Genomic DNA, 18,620 nt, shown 5'->3' with positions numbered 1-18,620 from the left:
TGCACATTTAAGTAATTTCGTACTTAATATTTTAGAGGGAGAAATATCAGTAGCATTGACATTATCTTCTGGAGCCCTCAGACTTATTAAATAGGAGCACCAGGTTTCTGAAGAACAGTGTTGAAAAATGATGTTAGTGCTTGGGGTTTTTAAGTCAAGAACATCACTTTGAAACAGACTTTTAACCAGCAATACTGACAGAGTTATAAATAAATTTTAACACAATCATTTCCCCCACAAAACACAAGAGTCACTTATGGATCTAATATTACATGTTGTTATATTACACTACGTTTGTTATATTATACTACCTTATAATCTAAGATATATTCCTCACTTTGGTAGAGCAAAATGCTGAAGAAATTTATGGCTAACTTGCAGAGACTCCACCAAGAAATTATTTATTTTATCAAGTCTCATGATATAAATGGCAAACTATCTTTACAGCTAAAATAGGAACATAAGAATAAAAATACATCCTATTCAAAGCACATTACACAGTGGCCACTTGGAGTTAATTATTAGTAACTATATGTTATAATACCATGCCATCCTCATCAGTCTTTTGAAAAAAGGATCATAAAATTGGGGGGGGGGGAGACAGAGATAAGGGGGTATTACTATCAAAAACACTACCCAGAGAACAATTTATATGAAATCATAGGATGAAAATTTAATTTCTGGAAACTAAGGATTTAAATTGATCTCTATTTCCTCTGAGATTACCTATCCCTTGTAATTTCCATGGACTTCATGCCTGATAAACTAAATGCTCCTTGACCATTTACTTGCCACTGTCCCAGTCTAGAAGCCTTTAACTACCCATCTGTTGAAATCTGATAAGTTTTCATAGAATTACAAACAACTACATGAATTTTGTTGAAATACAAAGAATCACCATAGGCCTTTAAAAATCAAAATATCAACTTACAGGGAATAGGATCTTAAAGTAATACAAATGCCATCACCTGTGGCTTGGACTAAGCAAAATAAATAGAACAATGAAACTATGAAAAATATTTATGTAAAGATCAGATTTTCAGACCTTGGATTTGGCCTTTAGAAAAGCTGCTGAACTAATTCCCAATTAGGCAAAGATGATTGCACCTACTTTATCCAAGGCAAAGATAGTGGTTTCCTGCATTGGGCAGAACCCATTGTACACAGTTGTAAATATTCCTCAGCAGAGTGAGCAGATTTTTCCATATCCTTGAAAGTAAAGACTAAAAAGGTTCAAAATATATGGAAATTAGTTTTTCTATAGTAACACTTTAAAGGAGGGACAAAGCTTTTTTTTTTTTTTTTTTTTTTTACAAACATTATCAAATTCATATTCCCGAAGTCCAGGGAGAGGAAAGGTAAAGGACAATTATTCACCTTTTCAGGATAAGTTCACTATTTTATCAGAAAAAGAAAAAAGTCTCCTCTAAGAAAACAAAAGACTATTTTTCTTTTTTTAGGGAAGAAGTCTTTTGATTCTCTATCAAGGGTATCATGGTTCTAATACATTTCTACTCATTCTTATATTTCCCTTGTTCGATCAAGCTAGTAACTTAAGCTGTTTAAACCAAGAGAGTTCACTCAAAGATTGACAAGAGTTAATTCATCCAAATAAGATGGTCCTCCATGTTTTAAGATGATGTAGATAGTGTTGGTATTAGGATATAATTACAAAGACCGTATTTGTCAAAGAACCTTTCCAATGTCTTGCATACATAAAAATTCACATAGGTTTTAGCCACAGAAATTGCTTGTAACTGGGTATAATCCACCCTTCAGAAAAGCACAAACTTTGTTACTTATTCAGAATTATTTGTTGCTGTATTACATCGGAAATCCCATTGAATTTGGAGCTAGGTGAGACCTGGAAAAGTCAACTTAATATTCGAGTCTCAGTTTCATCATCTATAAAATGGGGGTGGAAGTAATGATACTAAAAGAATTATCTCACAGGATTAATAAAGTGCTGGAGTAACATGAATAGTTCGTTGCCAGGATGGTCAGGCTATTTTTCAGTTATTTTTCTGTAACAATATTATGTCTGGCTTGATTTTTGTAGGTCCTGTGCTGAAAAAGTATACTAGAGTTTATACACCTTGATATTAAGAAGATATGGACACAGCCCTGCCTTTAGAACCTATTGGCTATGTGACTATGAGTAAGGCACTTAGCCCTTCTGTGCCCACAGACAACTTTTAAAGATTATACATTTAAGTTAGTTGTCTGCATCTGGGGAAGGAATTCTTCACACCAATGATATTCAGATCCCAAGTCCAAAAAATGATATATTCCAAGAAGGATTGGGAAAAGAGGGATTAGAGGCTAGACCAAATCAAGTAAAGCTATAGTAAAAGTTCTTAATCATTTGTTATATGGTAGACTTTTTGGGGAATCTGGCAAAGCCTATGGCTTTCTTTCTTGGAAAAACATTTTTAAGAGCATAAAATAAAATACAGAGGATTGTCAAGGAAACCAATTGTATTCAAATCCATTATCAATTAAGAAACCTCACTAGATTTATGAACCCAGTTTAAAAACTCTGATCTAGAGTTGAAGATAACAATAGAAGGGACTAATTGTTTCCTTTTTATAAAAGAGTAAATAAGCTATCTTCCCCTGTAGGAAGTCTCATATGATAGGAGAACCTTATGCCACAATAACTATTCCATTTCCTCAAGAAGAGAATGAGATCAAAATGTCAGGAACTTAGCCACAACTTGCAGTCATTGCTGACTTCTCCTCAACTGGAGGAGCTTTATACCGGATTTTATTCAAAGATTTCCCACAAATATACAAGAATTTCGTAAGGAAAAAAATCATTTTGTTGTTCTACTGCCAACTGGAATCATCCAATTGGAAAGAGATCTAATCTTGGTGTTAGAAGACCTGAGTTCAAACTTAATGGATGACCCTGAGGAAGTCACCTAGATTTCTGGGTCTTAGTTTCTTCTGTGACTTCTAAGGTCTCTTCCAACTCTAGACTTAAAGAAACTTATGAATCAAGATTGGCTAGAAAACTGTCGCTAGACAAGATCCTGTGTTGCCAGTCAAACTATATGGGACCCTGGGAAAATTATGGAAGGGATGAGGGCTGCTTCCATAAATGGTAAAGAATCTCTACACAGTGTGGAGATGGCCTTTTTATAGATGTAATGAAGTCAGCTACCAGAACTATTTAACCCACTTGGAGATAGGTTAAGAGAGATCTTTTCTTCTACCTTTTCATTTCTTCTTCCAATCTCTCTTCCTCTCTCTTACTCATTAGCACTTCTGGCCAGAAAATGGTCAAAAAGAAATAAAGGAAAGCAAAATTCAAAAAAAGTTAATTGTAGTAATCCTAACAAAAAGTTTCAAAATGACCAAATATAACAAAAGAACACCTGTTATATTAGTGGATAAAATAGCAACATTCATTAGGCAGAGTGGTTTAAAGTAAAAATCCATCTAGCCAACCCTTCCTATTTTTGTATGGTCTGAGAGCTAAAAATTGTTTTCTTATATTTTTATTCATTTTATATATGAAAACAAAAATGTAAAAACCATTCTTGGTCCATGGGTTATACAAAAAAAAAAAAAAGAGGTGACACATTTGTGAAACGGACCACAGGATACCAACACCTATTTTAAGATTTACATAGCATTTAACATGTTACCTCCTTTGTCTCAACAGCACAGTGAGATATTATTATTAACATTATGAAATTTTGATACCCATTTCACAGATGAGGTAATTGAGGATGAAAAAGATTAAGTGATTTGTCCAGAATCACCCAATTAGTATTTCTCCTGACTCCAAATCCAGAACATTTAGCTAGATCACTTCCTTCCCTTACTAGTCCCAGAGAACCTAGAGCTATCAGTAAGGGCAATATGTTGGTATTTAAAACTTTACTAAAACAGGCTGCATGAGGGGGACACACAGGATTCTCTAAACAAACATATTCACACTATAAATCATGCGCCCAACATCAAAAAATCTGGGCTTGAGTATCTCTGGTATGAAGACATTTATGCTAATATAGCATAAGGAAACCAAGTTGTCAACATGTCTAAGGTCACAGTGAAATACATTCCAAAAGGTAGTAATACAAACTCAAAAAGTATCATGAAACAGAAAAAAAGATTTTTAACACTGACTTCTTAATTCACTTCAGCTATTTCCAAACTCCAGTTACAGAAAAATCTATCAATTTTTTAAAAAACTATGAGAAAAAGATACTATGATATGATCTTCTACAACTGTCGCATAAATAACTACACTGGATAAACAACTATGACTGACTAGTGAAGATTCAAGTTTGCTCAGCTAAGAACCACTATTCACTTCTATAAACATAGTTAACGGTTAAGATCCCAATGAGAAAATGCAATCTTTAAAAGGATTTACATTAAAAATTTCTGTGGTGACAAGATCTACATGATAGCTTTGAATTCTCACCTGAAAGAAAGTACCTCCTGTATATAGCACATCTGTACATATTATTATGTTTTAAAATTGTGTATAAAAATTTTTTTGGGGAAAATGCTAAATAACACCAGTACCACATTTTCAATCCTTTCCTAATGTGTTATATTTTGTCAGGAATTATTTACTGCTTTCTGATAGAAATACAACGCAAATTTATCTCACTTTTAAGTTAAAGAAATGTCCCTTCAAGTTGCATTTCAATTCAATCAAAACTTAAATACATTAAGTGAGTTCAAGTTTGAAGGAATTCCCTTTTGGGATAGAGTTCCCTTTGCAATATGAAATGTTCTTTCCTTTATCTTTCTACTTTGGCAGTTTGTATTTCTATGTTATGGTTTTTAAAACAAAGTTGTATTTGGAGTCACCCAGACGTAGGCTTAATTTGTTATTTTTGTCTCTATTTTAACTAGACTCTTTTCAGATTAGTTTTCCCTACATCTTGGACTTCCTGACTTAAATGACTGTTTTACAACAATATTTGTTCCCCAAAACCTTCAAACCAAACCAAACCATTGTTGAAGACATCTGACTGGTCAGTTCTAGAAACTGCTTAAATTAAGGATACCAAAAAAACCTAAAACATAATATAAAAACTTTAAAAATAGTCTAATTTGTATTATCCCCAAAATAAGACACTTAAGAGAAAGTCAGTTTTCCTACCCACTTGCCATCCATATATATCTTGTGGTGGTCCAACAGTAATTATTAAGTATTGCCAGGAGCTTAATATTCATTAATATCCTCACTTGATTGTTATAATCTGGAAGTTCATATCTTCTTGTTGATCTGCACTTGATCACCATTATCTTCTACAGAAATGCTTTTCTCTGGATCTCTCATTTGTGCTACTTCTTTTTATACCTTAACTGTTTTATTATTTATGCATAAAGTGGTCTGGTAGCTATACTCGAGGCAATCTTGCTTAGCTCTCATGTAATTTATTCAAGATGTTCTTAAATCACCATGACTTTGCCTTTTGGTCACAATACTGAAAATCTTTGACATCATCCCAGTGCTAACACTAGATCAGTTCCTTGCCACCCTCGCCAAATGTGCCCTTATTATGACTTGGGCTCAATATAAGGTGACGAAGAGACTGATTTTTTGATTTCTTTAATCAACAAGGCTTGCACCATAATTGGGATGCTACTCATCATAAAAGTCACAACACTGAAAGTTAGAAGGAAAAGGTCATTGTGAAGATTCTAGGAGTCTCTGGCGAATTCTCTTCTCTTCATTATTTGCTTTGGCTTCATCGCTTGTATCCTGATCTGTCAAAACTAAAAAGAAAACAAAAAAAGCCACATTTTAGATAGGAGAGAAAGAGAGAGAGAAAGGAAGGGAGGGAGGGAAGGAGAGAGAGAGAGAAAGAGAGAGAGAGAGACAGAGAGAGAGAGAAAGAGACAGAGAGAAATAGATAATAGGTAGGAAGAAAAAATTAATATAGGAAATAAATGGCAGGTAGATAAAGATTTATAGATATAGAGGTAGAGATTGATAAATATAGATAGATATAGAGACCAATAAAGATATATAAAATATATAGATAAATGGAAGAGAGATGGGAGAGAGGTATATAAAGATATAGATAAAACTAGATATAAATATTTTTATAGGTGCAAATATACTACATTATGTATTATACTATAATATATATAATTGTTGAATATTACATATAATGTATGTTATTTAACATAGAAAGATATATGGATAAACAGGAGATAGAGAGGTGCAGAAGCTGGGAAAGGGAAAAGGAAGATGAAAGAAGAGAAAGTGAAAGGGCCTTTGTGGTATCTCCTCTTCAGAAGTCTTTGGGATGATACTGGACTTTTACTCTTTCCTACCAGAAAATGCCCATTCCTGTTCATCTCCACACTCTTATTATCATTACCTAAAATAAAATTAAAATATGATTTGAACTTCAACAGAGGTGGTGATAATATCTATGTTTACCCAGAAAGGATAGATAACAATATTCTGAGGGCTGCCCTTTACTTCTGACTTTAAAAGCATCCCTACCGTTGAGCTCTGTTGCATCATTCCCAGGTTCTTCTCCCTTTTTGTTTGCGAGCTTGGAGGTTTTACCATCTATGACATCAGTCTTGATCATCCCAAGGTTAGACAAGAGTAGTATCGGGTCAGTCCCCTGACTGTTGTTTTTAATGTTCTCCAGGACTTTAAGACACTTGAAAGACTTAAGTTCACTTATATTTTCTTCCAAGAAAAGATAGTAGAGGCTCAAGTCATTGTATGCTTCCGACTTGAAATGTAGGATATCAAAGGTAGGCAGGATTTCATAGACTTTGAGAACATCAGTCTTCTGCCTAAAGGGAACCAAAAATGTGTATACAACCACAGGCACCAAAAGAGCATAAACCATCAGGTTAATGAAGCTGAGAAGCTGAAAAATCCCAACTGCAACAAGCTTACACTGAAACTGCTCTGGAACTGTGCTGTCATTTTTCAGGATTCCTGACTTGATGCTACAGACAAATTCATCAGACAAGGAGGAGAGACTGAAATAATACACCAGGTAGAAACAGGCCAGCAGTATAATTATGAAGGTCACAGCCCGGCAGATGAGGTACTTGACTATTAAATTCTTTGAGTTCTTTTTTGTCTTCAAGTACTGTTCCACTATTGGGTATTTGAAATGGCTTTCAGATATTTCCCAGAGACTGTAAAGTAAAAGAAAGAAAGAAGGAGAGAAAGGGAGAGAGAGAGAATAAAATGATTAAGTAAAATTTGAATTAGAACCTCATAAAATAAGTGGGATGGGTCTATACTTCCATACATTCAGTACTATCATATAAGTCACAGCTGTGGCTTGAATAGATGTGATCAAAGAAATGTGACCCTACATTAAATATTGCAGAGCTTATTTTATTTCTAGATAGATTTTCACTTATTTCATTAAATATTTCCCATTAAATATAAAATGTTCAATAACCATTTAAAATATTTTAATATTTTGATTTCCCTTTTGTCCTGTCTCAAGCAACTTTATACTGATTATACATGTGAAGTTATATTGCAAAAGAAAATAGACAAAAATAAAACAAAGGGTCAAAGGGTATGTACAATTTTGGGCATAATTCTAAATTGAATTACAAATTGTTCTACAGAATGGATCAGTTCACAACCTCACCAGCAGTGTATTATGTCCCTATTTTTCCCACATTCCTTCCAACATTTGTCATTTTCTTTTTCAGCCATTTAACCAATCTAATAAATTTGAGTAGTACTTCGGAGTTGTTTTAATTTGCTTTTTTTCTAACCAATAGTGATTTAGAGCATTTTTAATATAACTATTGATAGTTTTGATTACTTCTTCTGAAAACTGTCTGTTCATATCCTTTAACCATTTACTAAATGAGGAAATATTTTTAATTTTATACATTTGGCTTAGTTGCCTATACAATTGAAAAATCTGCTATAAATATTTTCCCTTAGTTTTCTGTTTCCTTTTAATTTTGACTGTATTACTTTTGTTTGTGCAAAAGCTTTTTTAATTTTATGTAATCAAAATTATCTATTTTACTTTCTGTGATCCCTTTCTCTTTTTTATCATATATTTTCTTACCCATAGATGTGAAAGGTATATTTGTCAATGTTTCCATAATTTATTTATGATATATGTATATATATATATACACGAATCATTTATCCATTTTGACCTTATTTTGGCATGCAATGTGAGATGTTGGTGTATGCCTAGTTTTTCCCAAACTGCTTTCAAGTTTTCCCATCAATTTTTGTCAAAACTCAGTTCTTATCCAAAAAGTTTGGATCTTTGGGTTTATGAAACACTAGATTATTATGGCCACTTACTATTGTGTAGTCTGTTTCACTGATCCAAGATTCTATTTCTTATCCAGATTATTTTGATGATAACCATTTTGTAATACAGCTAGAAATCTGAACTGTTAAGCTGCCTTCCTTTACATTTTTTCATTGATTCCCTTTATGTTCTTGATCTTTTGTATTTCCTGATGAATTTTTTAATACTTTCCTAGCTCTATAAAATAATTTTTGGTAGTTTGATTAGTATAGCACCAAATAAGTAAGTTAGTTTAGGAGAACTCATTTTTATCTATTAGTTTAGACTACTCATGAGCCATTATTTCTCCAGTTGTTTAGATTTGTTTTTATTTGTGTGAAAAGTATTTTGTAACTGTGTTTATATAATCCATGGGTTTGTCTAGGCAGGTAGACTTCCATGTATTGAATATTGTCTTCAATTACTTTAAATGAGATTTTCTATTTCTTTTGATTAAACTTTGTTGTAATACTGTGAGATTTATGTGGATTTATTTTCTATCTTGCAACTTTGCTTAAGTTGTTAATTGTTTCAACTACTTTTTTAGTTGATTCTCTAGAGTTCTTCAAGTACACCCAAAATATCATCTATAAATAAGTGATAGTCTGTTTTCTCAATATCTATTTTTATTGCTTTAATTTCTTATTTTTGTCTTAATTGCTATAGCTAGCATTTCTAGTACAATATTGAATATAGAGATGATAGACAACCTTGTTTCATCTGTAATCTTAGTGGAAAGGCTTTAAATTTTTTTCTTCAAGAATTTGGATGCAATGCCTTTGGTACATATGTGTTTAATATTATTATTTTATTTTTAGATATATTTATTGTCTATGGTTCTTTTTTAGCAAGCTGTAGCTTCCCAGCTTATCCATTTTAATTATGTCTATTTTTTCTTCTATTTTGTCTAAGATCATTATTTTTACCCCTGACTAAAAGCACAAAAAGGTGGAACCCAATAGAGTCATCCTTAGGTCTTGAGTAAGCAGTTCCCATGGCAGGTCCATGTGTGCATGCATTTTGGGGACAATTCTATGAGAACATCATTTAGTCATTAGAATTACTGCATAAGAGTTGTTGAGCCTTGTGATTGTTCAGTAGGATACTGAACCAAATCTGGCGTAGTGGACATCTGGTCCAATTCACTTAGGGGTTACACAAGCACAGAAAGTGTTAGTGTCAGGAGGCTTGATTTATTACTTTCTGCTGCAACATGTCAGCTACTTCTGGCTCTCAGGTCCCTGGGAAAACTTGAGATACTCCAACAAATCTAAATAGTTATTTATTAATATAAAAATCATAAATCCCTCAGAAAATACCTGGTGTTGGTCAAACAATACATTTTACCAGAGGGTGAGATCATCCAGAGAGTGAGGACAAAAGATTATTGTTATACCAAACTCGGGGCACAGCCTATTTGCTGGGTGGAAAACAGGGTATCTCCAGACATGCTGACAATGTATCCACATATATGTTATATATGTATATTTTGGATATGTATGTGTGTGTATATATATATATATATATATATATATATATATATATATATATATACATATATATGTATATATGTATACATATATGTATATATATGTATATATATGTATATATATATATATATTTGAGATTATCTCTGAGAGAACTTTTGTTTTCAAAAAGCAAAGGGCAATGCTTATCCTAAAGGAAGGAGTAGAATTCTAGTGGTAGAAATCTAGGCATCAGGTAAGTGAGAAAGCCAGTTTCCTGAAGATTAATTTTAGGCTGGTTTAGGTCTCAGGAATAGTGTAAAAGACTGTGAGAGTAAGACTTGGTCCCCACATAGCAAGAGTCAGTTAGAATCCCCTTGTAATCTCACCTTTGCTCAACATTCTCATTTACACCCACAAATGGGCTGGCACCATCTCTCACATCAACGCCACGAACACTCTTCACAGCTTGAATGGCCCGGTTGTAAACTTTGTCAAGCTCCTCCATGATAAACTTCATATCCGAACAAAGATGAGGGGCTGCAGTGAAACGCCAAAACAAAGTAGGCAAATACAACAGGATGGCGAGCAGCAACAAAATGTAAGGGAAAAACTAAAGGGAGAAAACAGAGAAATAAAAGTCATTAAACCCAGCCAGAAGCCTTCTTTGACTTTCTATTTCATGTCCTCTCTGTACAGTGCATCTTCAATAGACCAAGAAGTCAGGTTCAAAACTTTGGAGTCATTCTCAACTCTTTCCTCTTAGTAATCTCTCAAATCCAGTAAATTGCCAAAAGTCCTTGGGTTGACCTTTACAGCATCTCCCATCTTCTATTTCCTCACATAGTTGTAATCTTGTTTTAAGTCCTCATCACCACTCCTGGGCCATTGGAATAGTCTTTTAATTGACCCCCTCTACCTCCATCTCTCCCCTCCCTAATTCATCCTTCACAAAGCTGCCAAAGTGATATTTCCAAAGTACAGCTCTATGATGTTACATCCCTCCTCACGAAGCTCTAGGGTTTCTCTCTTGCTTCTAGAATAAAATACAAGTTCCTCAGTTTAGCTTTTAAAACCCTCTTTGATTGGGATCCAATTTAGCTACCTAGCCTGGTGCACATTACTTTCCCTTATATGCTGTATTATAGTCAAAATAGACTGCTTGCTTTTCCCAATTCTCCCCAATCTCTTGTTTCTGTGTCATTGTAGGAGTTTTCCCCCTAGCCTGGAATACACTCCCTCTTCATCTTTACTTCAGAGTCCCTTGCTTACATCAAGGCTTGGCTCACGCGCCATCTCCTTCAGGAAGCCTATCTTGATAGGTACTCTCCCCACAAGCCTTACCACAATTGCTGATAGTTCTCTCCCCTCCCCCCCCCCAATTTTTACTTTATACTTAATTTCAGGTACATATATTTTTCCTCAATAAAATGTAAACTTGGAGAACATAAGGTAAAAAGTACACAGCAGAAAACAAAAGAAAACCTACAAGACAGTAAAGAAAAGCTGGTTAGCTTTGAAAACAATGTGCAGTATTTATTATGTAGGTTCTGTTGAAATGGAAATTTTATAGGAAGAAAGGGAGGGAGGGAGAGAGAGAGAGAGGGGAAGAAAAGGAAGGAAGGAAGGAAAACAGGCTCTTGTTGTTGCTTATTATTGCTAACAAACAATAAATATTGGAGGTTCTTATATTCTCCAATACCTCAGTTGTTTGAGGCTAGTAAGGTTCCAACACCCATGTCTTTAGCAATCCTCCCTATCCCATCAGCAGCACTTAATAAGTATGTATTAAACATTTGCTGTGTGCCAGGTACTGTGCTAACCCAGCAAAACCTAAGATTACAATTGGTTTCCCTTTGTGGGTACTAAACACCAAAGGCAACAGTGAGAGTATCACCATATAATCCCCAACTCAGGTGTGCTCAGCCCAAACAGAAAAAGCCATCATAACAGAAAAACCATTCTTCCCTTAGAGTCTCTATTTATGCCCTATTCCTTACGCAGTACTGATCATCTGAATTTCCTACAGAGGTGGAGGGAGAAAGGTCCTTCTTTCATTTTTAGCAAAGACAGAAACCAGTTCAAACCCTTGGAGACTATAACTCTTGCTGATGTAGTCCCAGCTGACATATGACCATGTAAAATCTTCCAACTTGGGTCAAAGAAAGGACCTCTTTATATTTTCATGGTCTGCTTGGGAAACTAACCAGGTATGTCCTGTTAACATGCAGCTCTCCATGCATTAGTTCTGTTCAGTTCTAGAATGTATCAGTCATACATCCAAACTAATGCCATTCCTTAACCATAACACACTATATGTTATATACTCATACCCTTTAAAAATGGGAGGAACATCGGTAATAGAACCATAAAGATTCAGTTAGCTAGGTTTGTTAAGCATTTACCCTGTGCCAGGCATTTTGCTGCTTACTAGGGATAACCAGAGATGAAAAATGAAAAAGTGTTTGCCTTCACCTTCCTGCCCTAATGAAAGATACAATTAAACACAGGTATATGTATGTATATAAATAATAATATATATGTGTGTGTATACATATTATATATACAATACGTATATATGTATATACAGAGACATACACACATACATATATATTATTTATTGACATGCACATAGTTATACACATATTATGTAAGTCTATATTATGCATATCTCTATTTATGTTCTCTTTCTCTGAAGACAGATAAATTCTTCCTTTATATTTCCAAATTTTTCCATATTTTTCTTAATCACCCAGTTCATCATTTCCTACACCACGGTAATATTCCAACACAATCACATCTTATCTGAGATTCTCTAAGAAAATTTCTCCCAAATTTTCTTTATTTCTTCTATTCTTGGCTACATTGGTATCATTTATACAAGAAAATTTTAATTTAAAATAATCAAAATTATCCATTTTATACCTCAACATTGTTTTCATCTTATGATATAGCTTTAAGATCTGATACTGTGAGATCTCTTTTTTAATATCTTTCTTCCCATGATTTCTTTGAAATCCCTGACCTTTTGTTCTTCCAAATGATCTTTGCAATGCTTGGCTTTCTACAGCAAAGTGTACCCTCAAAATCTTACTTACAACCAGGAGTCTCTCATATGGATATTAAAATAATACACAATCCCTTGGCAAATACAATTATTTAAATAAAACCACAAAATTAAAGATAGAAGTCTTCATTATATTTGTAATGAGAGACTGTTGTACCTGTAAACCCCATCAGCTTCTAAGATGGTATATCTCCATATGGAGGATCATGGGGAGCTGTCTCTAGGACAAGAGTGAAGATGGTTTGGAGAAACATATGAACATTCTGAAACTGATTCTGGATAACACCACATAATTGGAAGGAACTATTTTCTACTGGCTTGTATAGCAGAACTGTTGATATATTCAGCTCTGGCTGCCTCTTTGCTATATTTACATCTAGGGGAACAAGGCATTTTCACTAATGGCATCTAGTGAGAGATCATGCTAAAAGGGGAAGGGCCATGAGAACTCCTTTCCTCACAGTTTCCCCTCCCTGAACTGAGGTCGACTGGCTCCCAAAAAGTAAGGCCTGACTGGTCTGCTCATGTGTTTTTTTCTGTTTTGGGGTACTAGAAGTGGACCTGAGGAATTTCAGAGGCTGGGAGAATTGAGGCATGGGAATACAGAAATCAGAATCTAGGTTATATTTTGCAGGGAGTACAGCATAAATACTCTAAGGGACAAGAGCAATCTTTAGGGGTGACATTTGGGACCTCAATCTAGCAAAAAGACTTATCTAGCAATTATAAGAGTTGGATGTGAACTTGGTAGGACCAAGGTTATGTAGGAACTAAGATAAGTTTTGAACCTAATTCCTTTTCCCCACCCCCAGTAGACACCAATGGAAATTATGTCCCAGAGATATTAGAGAGGAGATGTTTGGTTTATTCTTGCTAAAGGAAATATACTTTTATAAAAATTACAAATATTAAATAGTGAAATGGAACTGGGAGCAGGGATTGGGGAGTTTATTTACTAGTCCTCTAAAATGGGCAGGGAAATGTTAATGGTGGAGTTGAGTCAATAGCAGAGAAAATAGACATTCCCAAACCCAGTTGGAACTTGGAAAGAGAGATATTTCCAGCTGGGCTCTGGAAGAGACATGTAAATCTGTTTTTGAATTTATCTTCATGATATATAGCCCTCTTTCACAAACATCCAAACATACCTACTCACACTATATTAAGGTGTAAGGTTCATTAAGGTAAGTGAGAACATCTCTTTGATCAGATGTGGGCATGAGTACTTGATAGAGTGAAGTCCCAGGGTACAGTGATATGGGCCACACTTTTGGACTTGGCTTTTAAAAAAGAGAAAGTAGGACAGATCAAAGATCAAATCGGAAACAAAAAATGGAGAGAAAGAACTTCAGGACATGGAGAGCAAACTTGGGTCATTGAGGAAGACATAGATCTACATTTATCAATGCAATCCTTCTGAAGTAGCACCTCAGTCCCAGAAATGGTACCAATGGAAAGGCAAGAAGAACAAGTCTCTTAGAGAATGGACAGTGATTTCTCAGCCAGTTCTGGGAGTTCCTGAATCCAACTTAAAGTAGCAAAGAATAGCAAGGGATTAAATAATTATATGAAAGAGTAACCATTGCTCTCAGCCTCTACTTCTGTAAGTTAAATGGACTGTACAGGGTCAATAAGTTAGAGGCTAATTCTCTAGCAACCACAAGATTACTTTCACTTAACAAGGGATAAAAGAAATGGAAAAATGTTATTTTGCCTATTTATGGATAACACCACCATCATCTTAGTCACTTAGGTTTAAAACCTAGGAGTCATCCTCAACTCTTCACCCCCATTCCTTCATTCATATCCAATCTGTTGACAAATCCTGTCAATTCTACCTTTGTAACATCTTCCTTTTATACTTCCTACTACAGTGGGGTACAATCCCTCATTTCCTCTTGCCTGGACTATTGCAACAGATTTTTGATTGCTCTTGTTATCTCAAGTCTCTTCCCACTTTAGTCCACCTTCCATTCAACTGATCATCCTAAAGTTCAAGGCTGACCACATTATCTTCATATTCAATAAATTCTAGTGTCTATTACCTTTCAAAATAAATCTATATTTTCTCTTTATTCTATGCTCCAGGTACACTGGCTTATGAACTATTCCTCACATATAACATCCCATTTCCTGTCTCCATGCCTTTGTCTTGAATGTTCCCTGGTCTAGAATACTCTTATGATCCTTCTCTCCCCCTCTTATTCTTTTTTTCTTCCTTCATTTTCTTTAAGGGTGAGCTAAAATCACAACTTACAGAGGCCTTTCTCAGTACTTCCCAGCTGCTGGTGCCTTCCTCCCTGAGATTACCTTTTATCTACTCCACATATCTTATCTATTTATATATACATATAAATATCGAGATATGTATATGTATGTGTGTATATGTATATACACACACTCTTATTTGCATATTGTCTTCTCCATTATTAGCATGTGAGTTCCTTGAGGCAAGAGAGTTTTTAATCTTACTCTGTATCCCTAGCACTGTGCCTAACACAGAAAGCATTTAATAAATGTTTACCTATTTCTATATACCAAAGAGATAATAAAAAGGGGGAAAGGACCTACACATGCAAAAATATTTACAGTAGCCTTTTCTGTGGTGGCAAATGATTGGAAATTGAGGGGATGCCAATCAATTGGGGAATAAGTGAACAAGTTGTAGTATAGGGATGTAATAGAATACCACTGTACAATAAGAAATGACAAGCAGGCAGATTTTAAAAAAATTTGGAAAGACTTGTATAAACTGATGCAAAGTGAGCAGAACGAGGAGAACATTGTACATAGAATCAGCAATACTGTGGGATGAACAGTTATGACAGACTCAGTTCTTCTCAGCAATACAGTTAGCCAGGACATGGACAGAGAACTCACAAAGGAAAATGCTATCCATAACCAAATAAAGAACTGATATACTCTGAATGCAGATCAAAGCCTGTTTTTCACTTCCCTTATTCTTTTTTATGTTGTTTTTTTCTTTTGATCTGTTTCTTCTTTTAACAACTGTGGCTAATATGGAAAAGTGTTTTACATGACAGCACATGTATAAATTACATCAAATTATCTACTATCTTCAGAAAAGGGGAGGAGAGGGAGAGAAGAAAAAATATTTGGAACTCAAAATCTTGTAAAAAAAATGAATACTAAGAATTTTTATGACATATAAACTATTTACACATTTACCTACTCTCTGACTTATTGAAATAAGGAACTATCTATACTCCATATACAAATTTTATTGTTGTGAGTACTCACATGGGAACTGAGAACCCCTCTGTACCTTCAGAGGCCAGAAATGATCTAGATCGCAATATCTTTAGAAATCCTGAATGTGTACAAAAATGAAACAAATTATGTTCCCAAGGGAAACTCTGCCAAGAAGGAAGGTATGAATCTGAGACATGATTTATGACCATGACTGAACTTGGTCTGGGAAAACTCAGAGTTTAGGATCCAGAAGCACAGGCCATAATTAATTTTAAACTTTTTCGTTAGTGACAGTAATTGAGTATTACAAGTTTGATATAGTCTTCAACTATGCACTCATGACTAGAAGTTTAATTTCTTACTGCTAGAATGTTTCTGCAACTACCACTACCAACAAACTTTATGGCTTACTTAGTTTAGTTGAACAAAAAGTCTCCCATGACCTTGAGCTAATTTCCCCATCTGTAAAAAAAAATAAGGAAAAGATGAATCAAGAATATTGACAACATTTCTTCCACTTCAGAAATTCTATGATTCTATGAAATGATGAGAGTTTCAATAGAGTAGGTAAAATAACTTGAAGGTGATACAAAAGTACTGAGATACCCTCTTCCTTTAATAACTATAATATGATTTGTCATCCACAGCTGGCAGAAAAAAGAGATGTACTGCTTGTTCATGAAAAGGAGAAAATGTCCCCTGTCTCAGAGAAGGAAGGTTGCTCTGCCCTTATTCCAGTATACCTGGTTCATCCCCTAAAATGCTGAGAGGAACACAATCTGAGTAGACATATACACTCACCTTGCTACTCCTGCTGTTAACAAGTCTTCACTCTCCAGCTAATTTCACAGATGCATGTAAATAGGTTTTTGAAAAAATGTTAACTAACTTCCCATGATTCCACTGGGCACACAATAAATGGGTGATTAGTAAGGTTTCTGTTTGCCTCATTTGAGATTCCCACTAACACACCAAGGGAAGTTTTCACCCAGGCCCACACTGGAGGTTTGCATTGTTGTGAAATGTAATTACTAGGATAACAAAGTCAGCCAGGATTCATAGTCTCAAAAGCCAGGCATTATCTACCAGAGCCTACAGGAGAAAAGTATGATTTTCACCTTGGTCTCAAGAAATCTATTTCTAAGCCAGCTTGGTTTCAAAGGCAACAGAACAATAGCATATTATCTCAAACTGAGTGAATGAATGAACAAGTGGCTGTTCTTTGGGCATAGCAATTTTGCCCACCTGTCCCAGCCTTGTGGTAATCAATGTTAATGAACAGCTCACCACAGCTCATTGCAATTAGAAAAATGGTACTTTAATATATTAATTTCTGGGTATTTACTTTTTCTTTTGAGGTTTTCTCACACCAAAGCTATGTTAGCAGGAAAGAATAAATGAGTAGTACCACCTGTACCAGCACCTATGTTTCCTGATTCTATCCATATGCCTAACTTTTCTCCCAATGTACCAATCAATCACGTAGCAAGGAATTATTAAGCAGTTACTATGTCGCAGGCTGAAGTTTCAAAGAAAGAACACAAAGAACAAAATCCCCAGGAAAAAAAAGCGCCTTTCTCTCAACATTCTAGTGGGAGAGATAACAGGTAGATTATTAGATACAAGATACACATCTTTGGGGAGAAGGCAGTAGCAGATGAAGATGGGGTGGGAATGGTCAGATAGAAAATTTGGAAAGGCCTCCTGAAGGAAGCCTGGGATTTTGAGAGGTGGAGATGAAAAAGAGAAACATTCAAGGAATGAAGGACAGCCAGTAGAAAGGTCCAAAGACAGATGATGAAACGTTATATACAAGTTACAGAAAGAAGCCAGTATGGGTACCTTGAAGATTCCAGAGTGGCAGGAACATGTAAATAGATTAGAAATAGAGAAAGGTCCAAAGGCCTATAGATTGGTTGAATCTGTGAGAAGATGGGATTAAAAGTTAATTCATCAAAACAAGCATTTGAAAAAGTGACTAATTATAGACTCTAATATTTCTCTTCACCAAAGAACATAGAACAAACTTGAGCATGGCTTTTGAAAGACTCATAGCATTCTATAATCAATACAATAACAAAACAGAAATCCAAAAAACAAAGATGAAGTACACCATTTCCTAACAGAAAGTAATAAACTTAAAATGAAGAGATTTATTTTTTCAGACATGGCTAATGTGGGAATTTGGGTATGTTGGGGTGGGAAAGGAAGGAGAGGTTACTGAGAAATTTTAAAACAGTGAAAAATATGAAGCTAGGAGAAAAACATCTTACTAAAGGATACCTGTTTTTAGCAAAATTTGATTTAGGATATCTCATGAGTAACCTGAAGGCCTTTTGATGAAAAGATACCATCTGTCCATTTCTGTGTGAGCTAGAGGAGCCTGGGCAAAGAGTTAAGAGGATTTCATTAGTGGCTTTGTTTCAGTTTAAAACATTGGATTTTCAGACCTTACATAACCTTGTTTTATTTTCTGCCTCCAACTCTCCTGTTAAATTCCCCAGGTTTGATCTGAAGGAAGGAGAGGACTAGAACTAGGAATGAAAGAGGAATCTAGATTGTGAAAACATTTCCATTATGGAAATA

General features: G+C 34.8%; 1 protein-coding gene across 1 annotated transcript in view; it reads right to left on the bottom strand.

The window, feature by feature from the left end:
* Positions 1-1,289: 1,289 nt before the first annotated feature.
* Positions 1,290-18,620, bottom strand: part of PANX1 (pannexin 1) — a 56,167-nt gene continuing 38,836 nt past the window's right edge. Inside the window, exons 3-5 of the mRNA XM_003764315.3 lie at positions 10,144-10,367; positions 6,488-7,146; positions 1,290-5,748 (exon numbers count right to left, since the gene is read on the bottom strand). Coding sequence (XP_003764363.1) covers positions 5,660-5,748; positions 6,488-7,146; positions 10,144-10,367 — 972 coding nt within the window. The 3' untranslated portion in view covers positions 1,290-5,659. The remainder of the gene's footprint in view (positions 5,749-6,487; positions 7,147-10,143; positions 10,368-18,620) is intronic.

This window comes from Sarcophilus harrisii, chromosome 3 (assembly GCF_902635505.1).
Source record: "Sarcophilus harrisii chromosome 3, mSarHar1.11, whole genome shotgun sequence".
Taxonomy (NCBI): domain Eukaryota; kingdom Metazoa; phylum Chordata; class Mammalia; order Dasyuromorphia; family Dasyuridae; genus Sarcophilus; species Sarcophilus harrisii.
The sequence above is the reverse complement of the archived record's forward strand: the minus strand, read 5'-3'. Positions and strand labels throughout refer to the sequence as shown.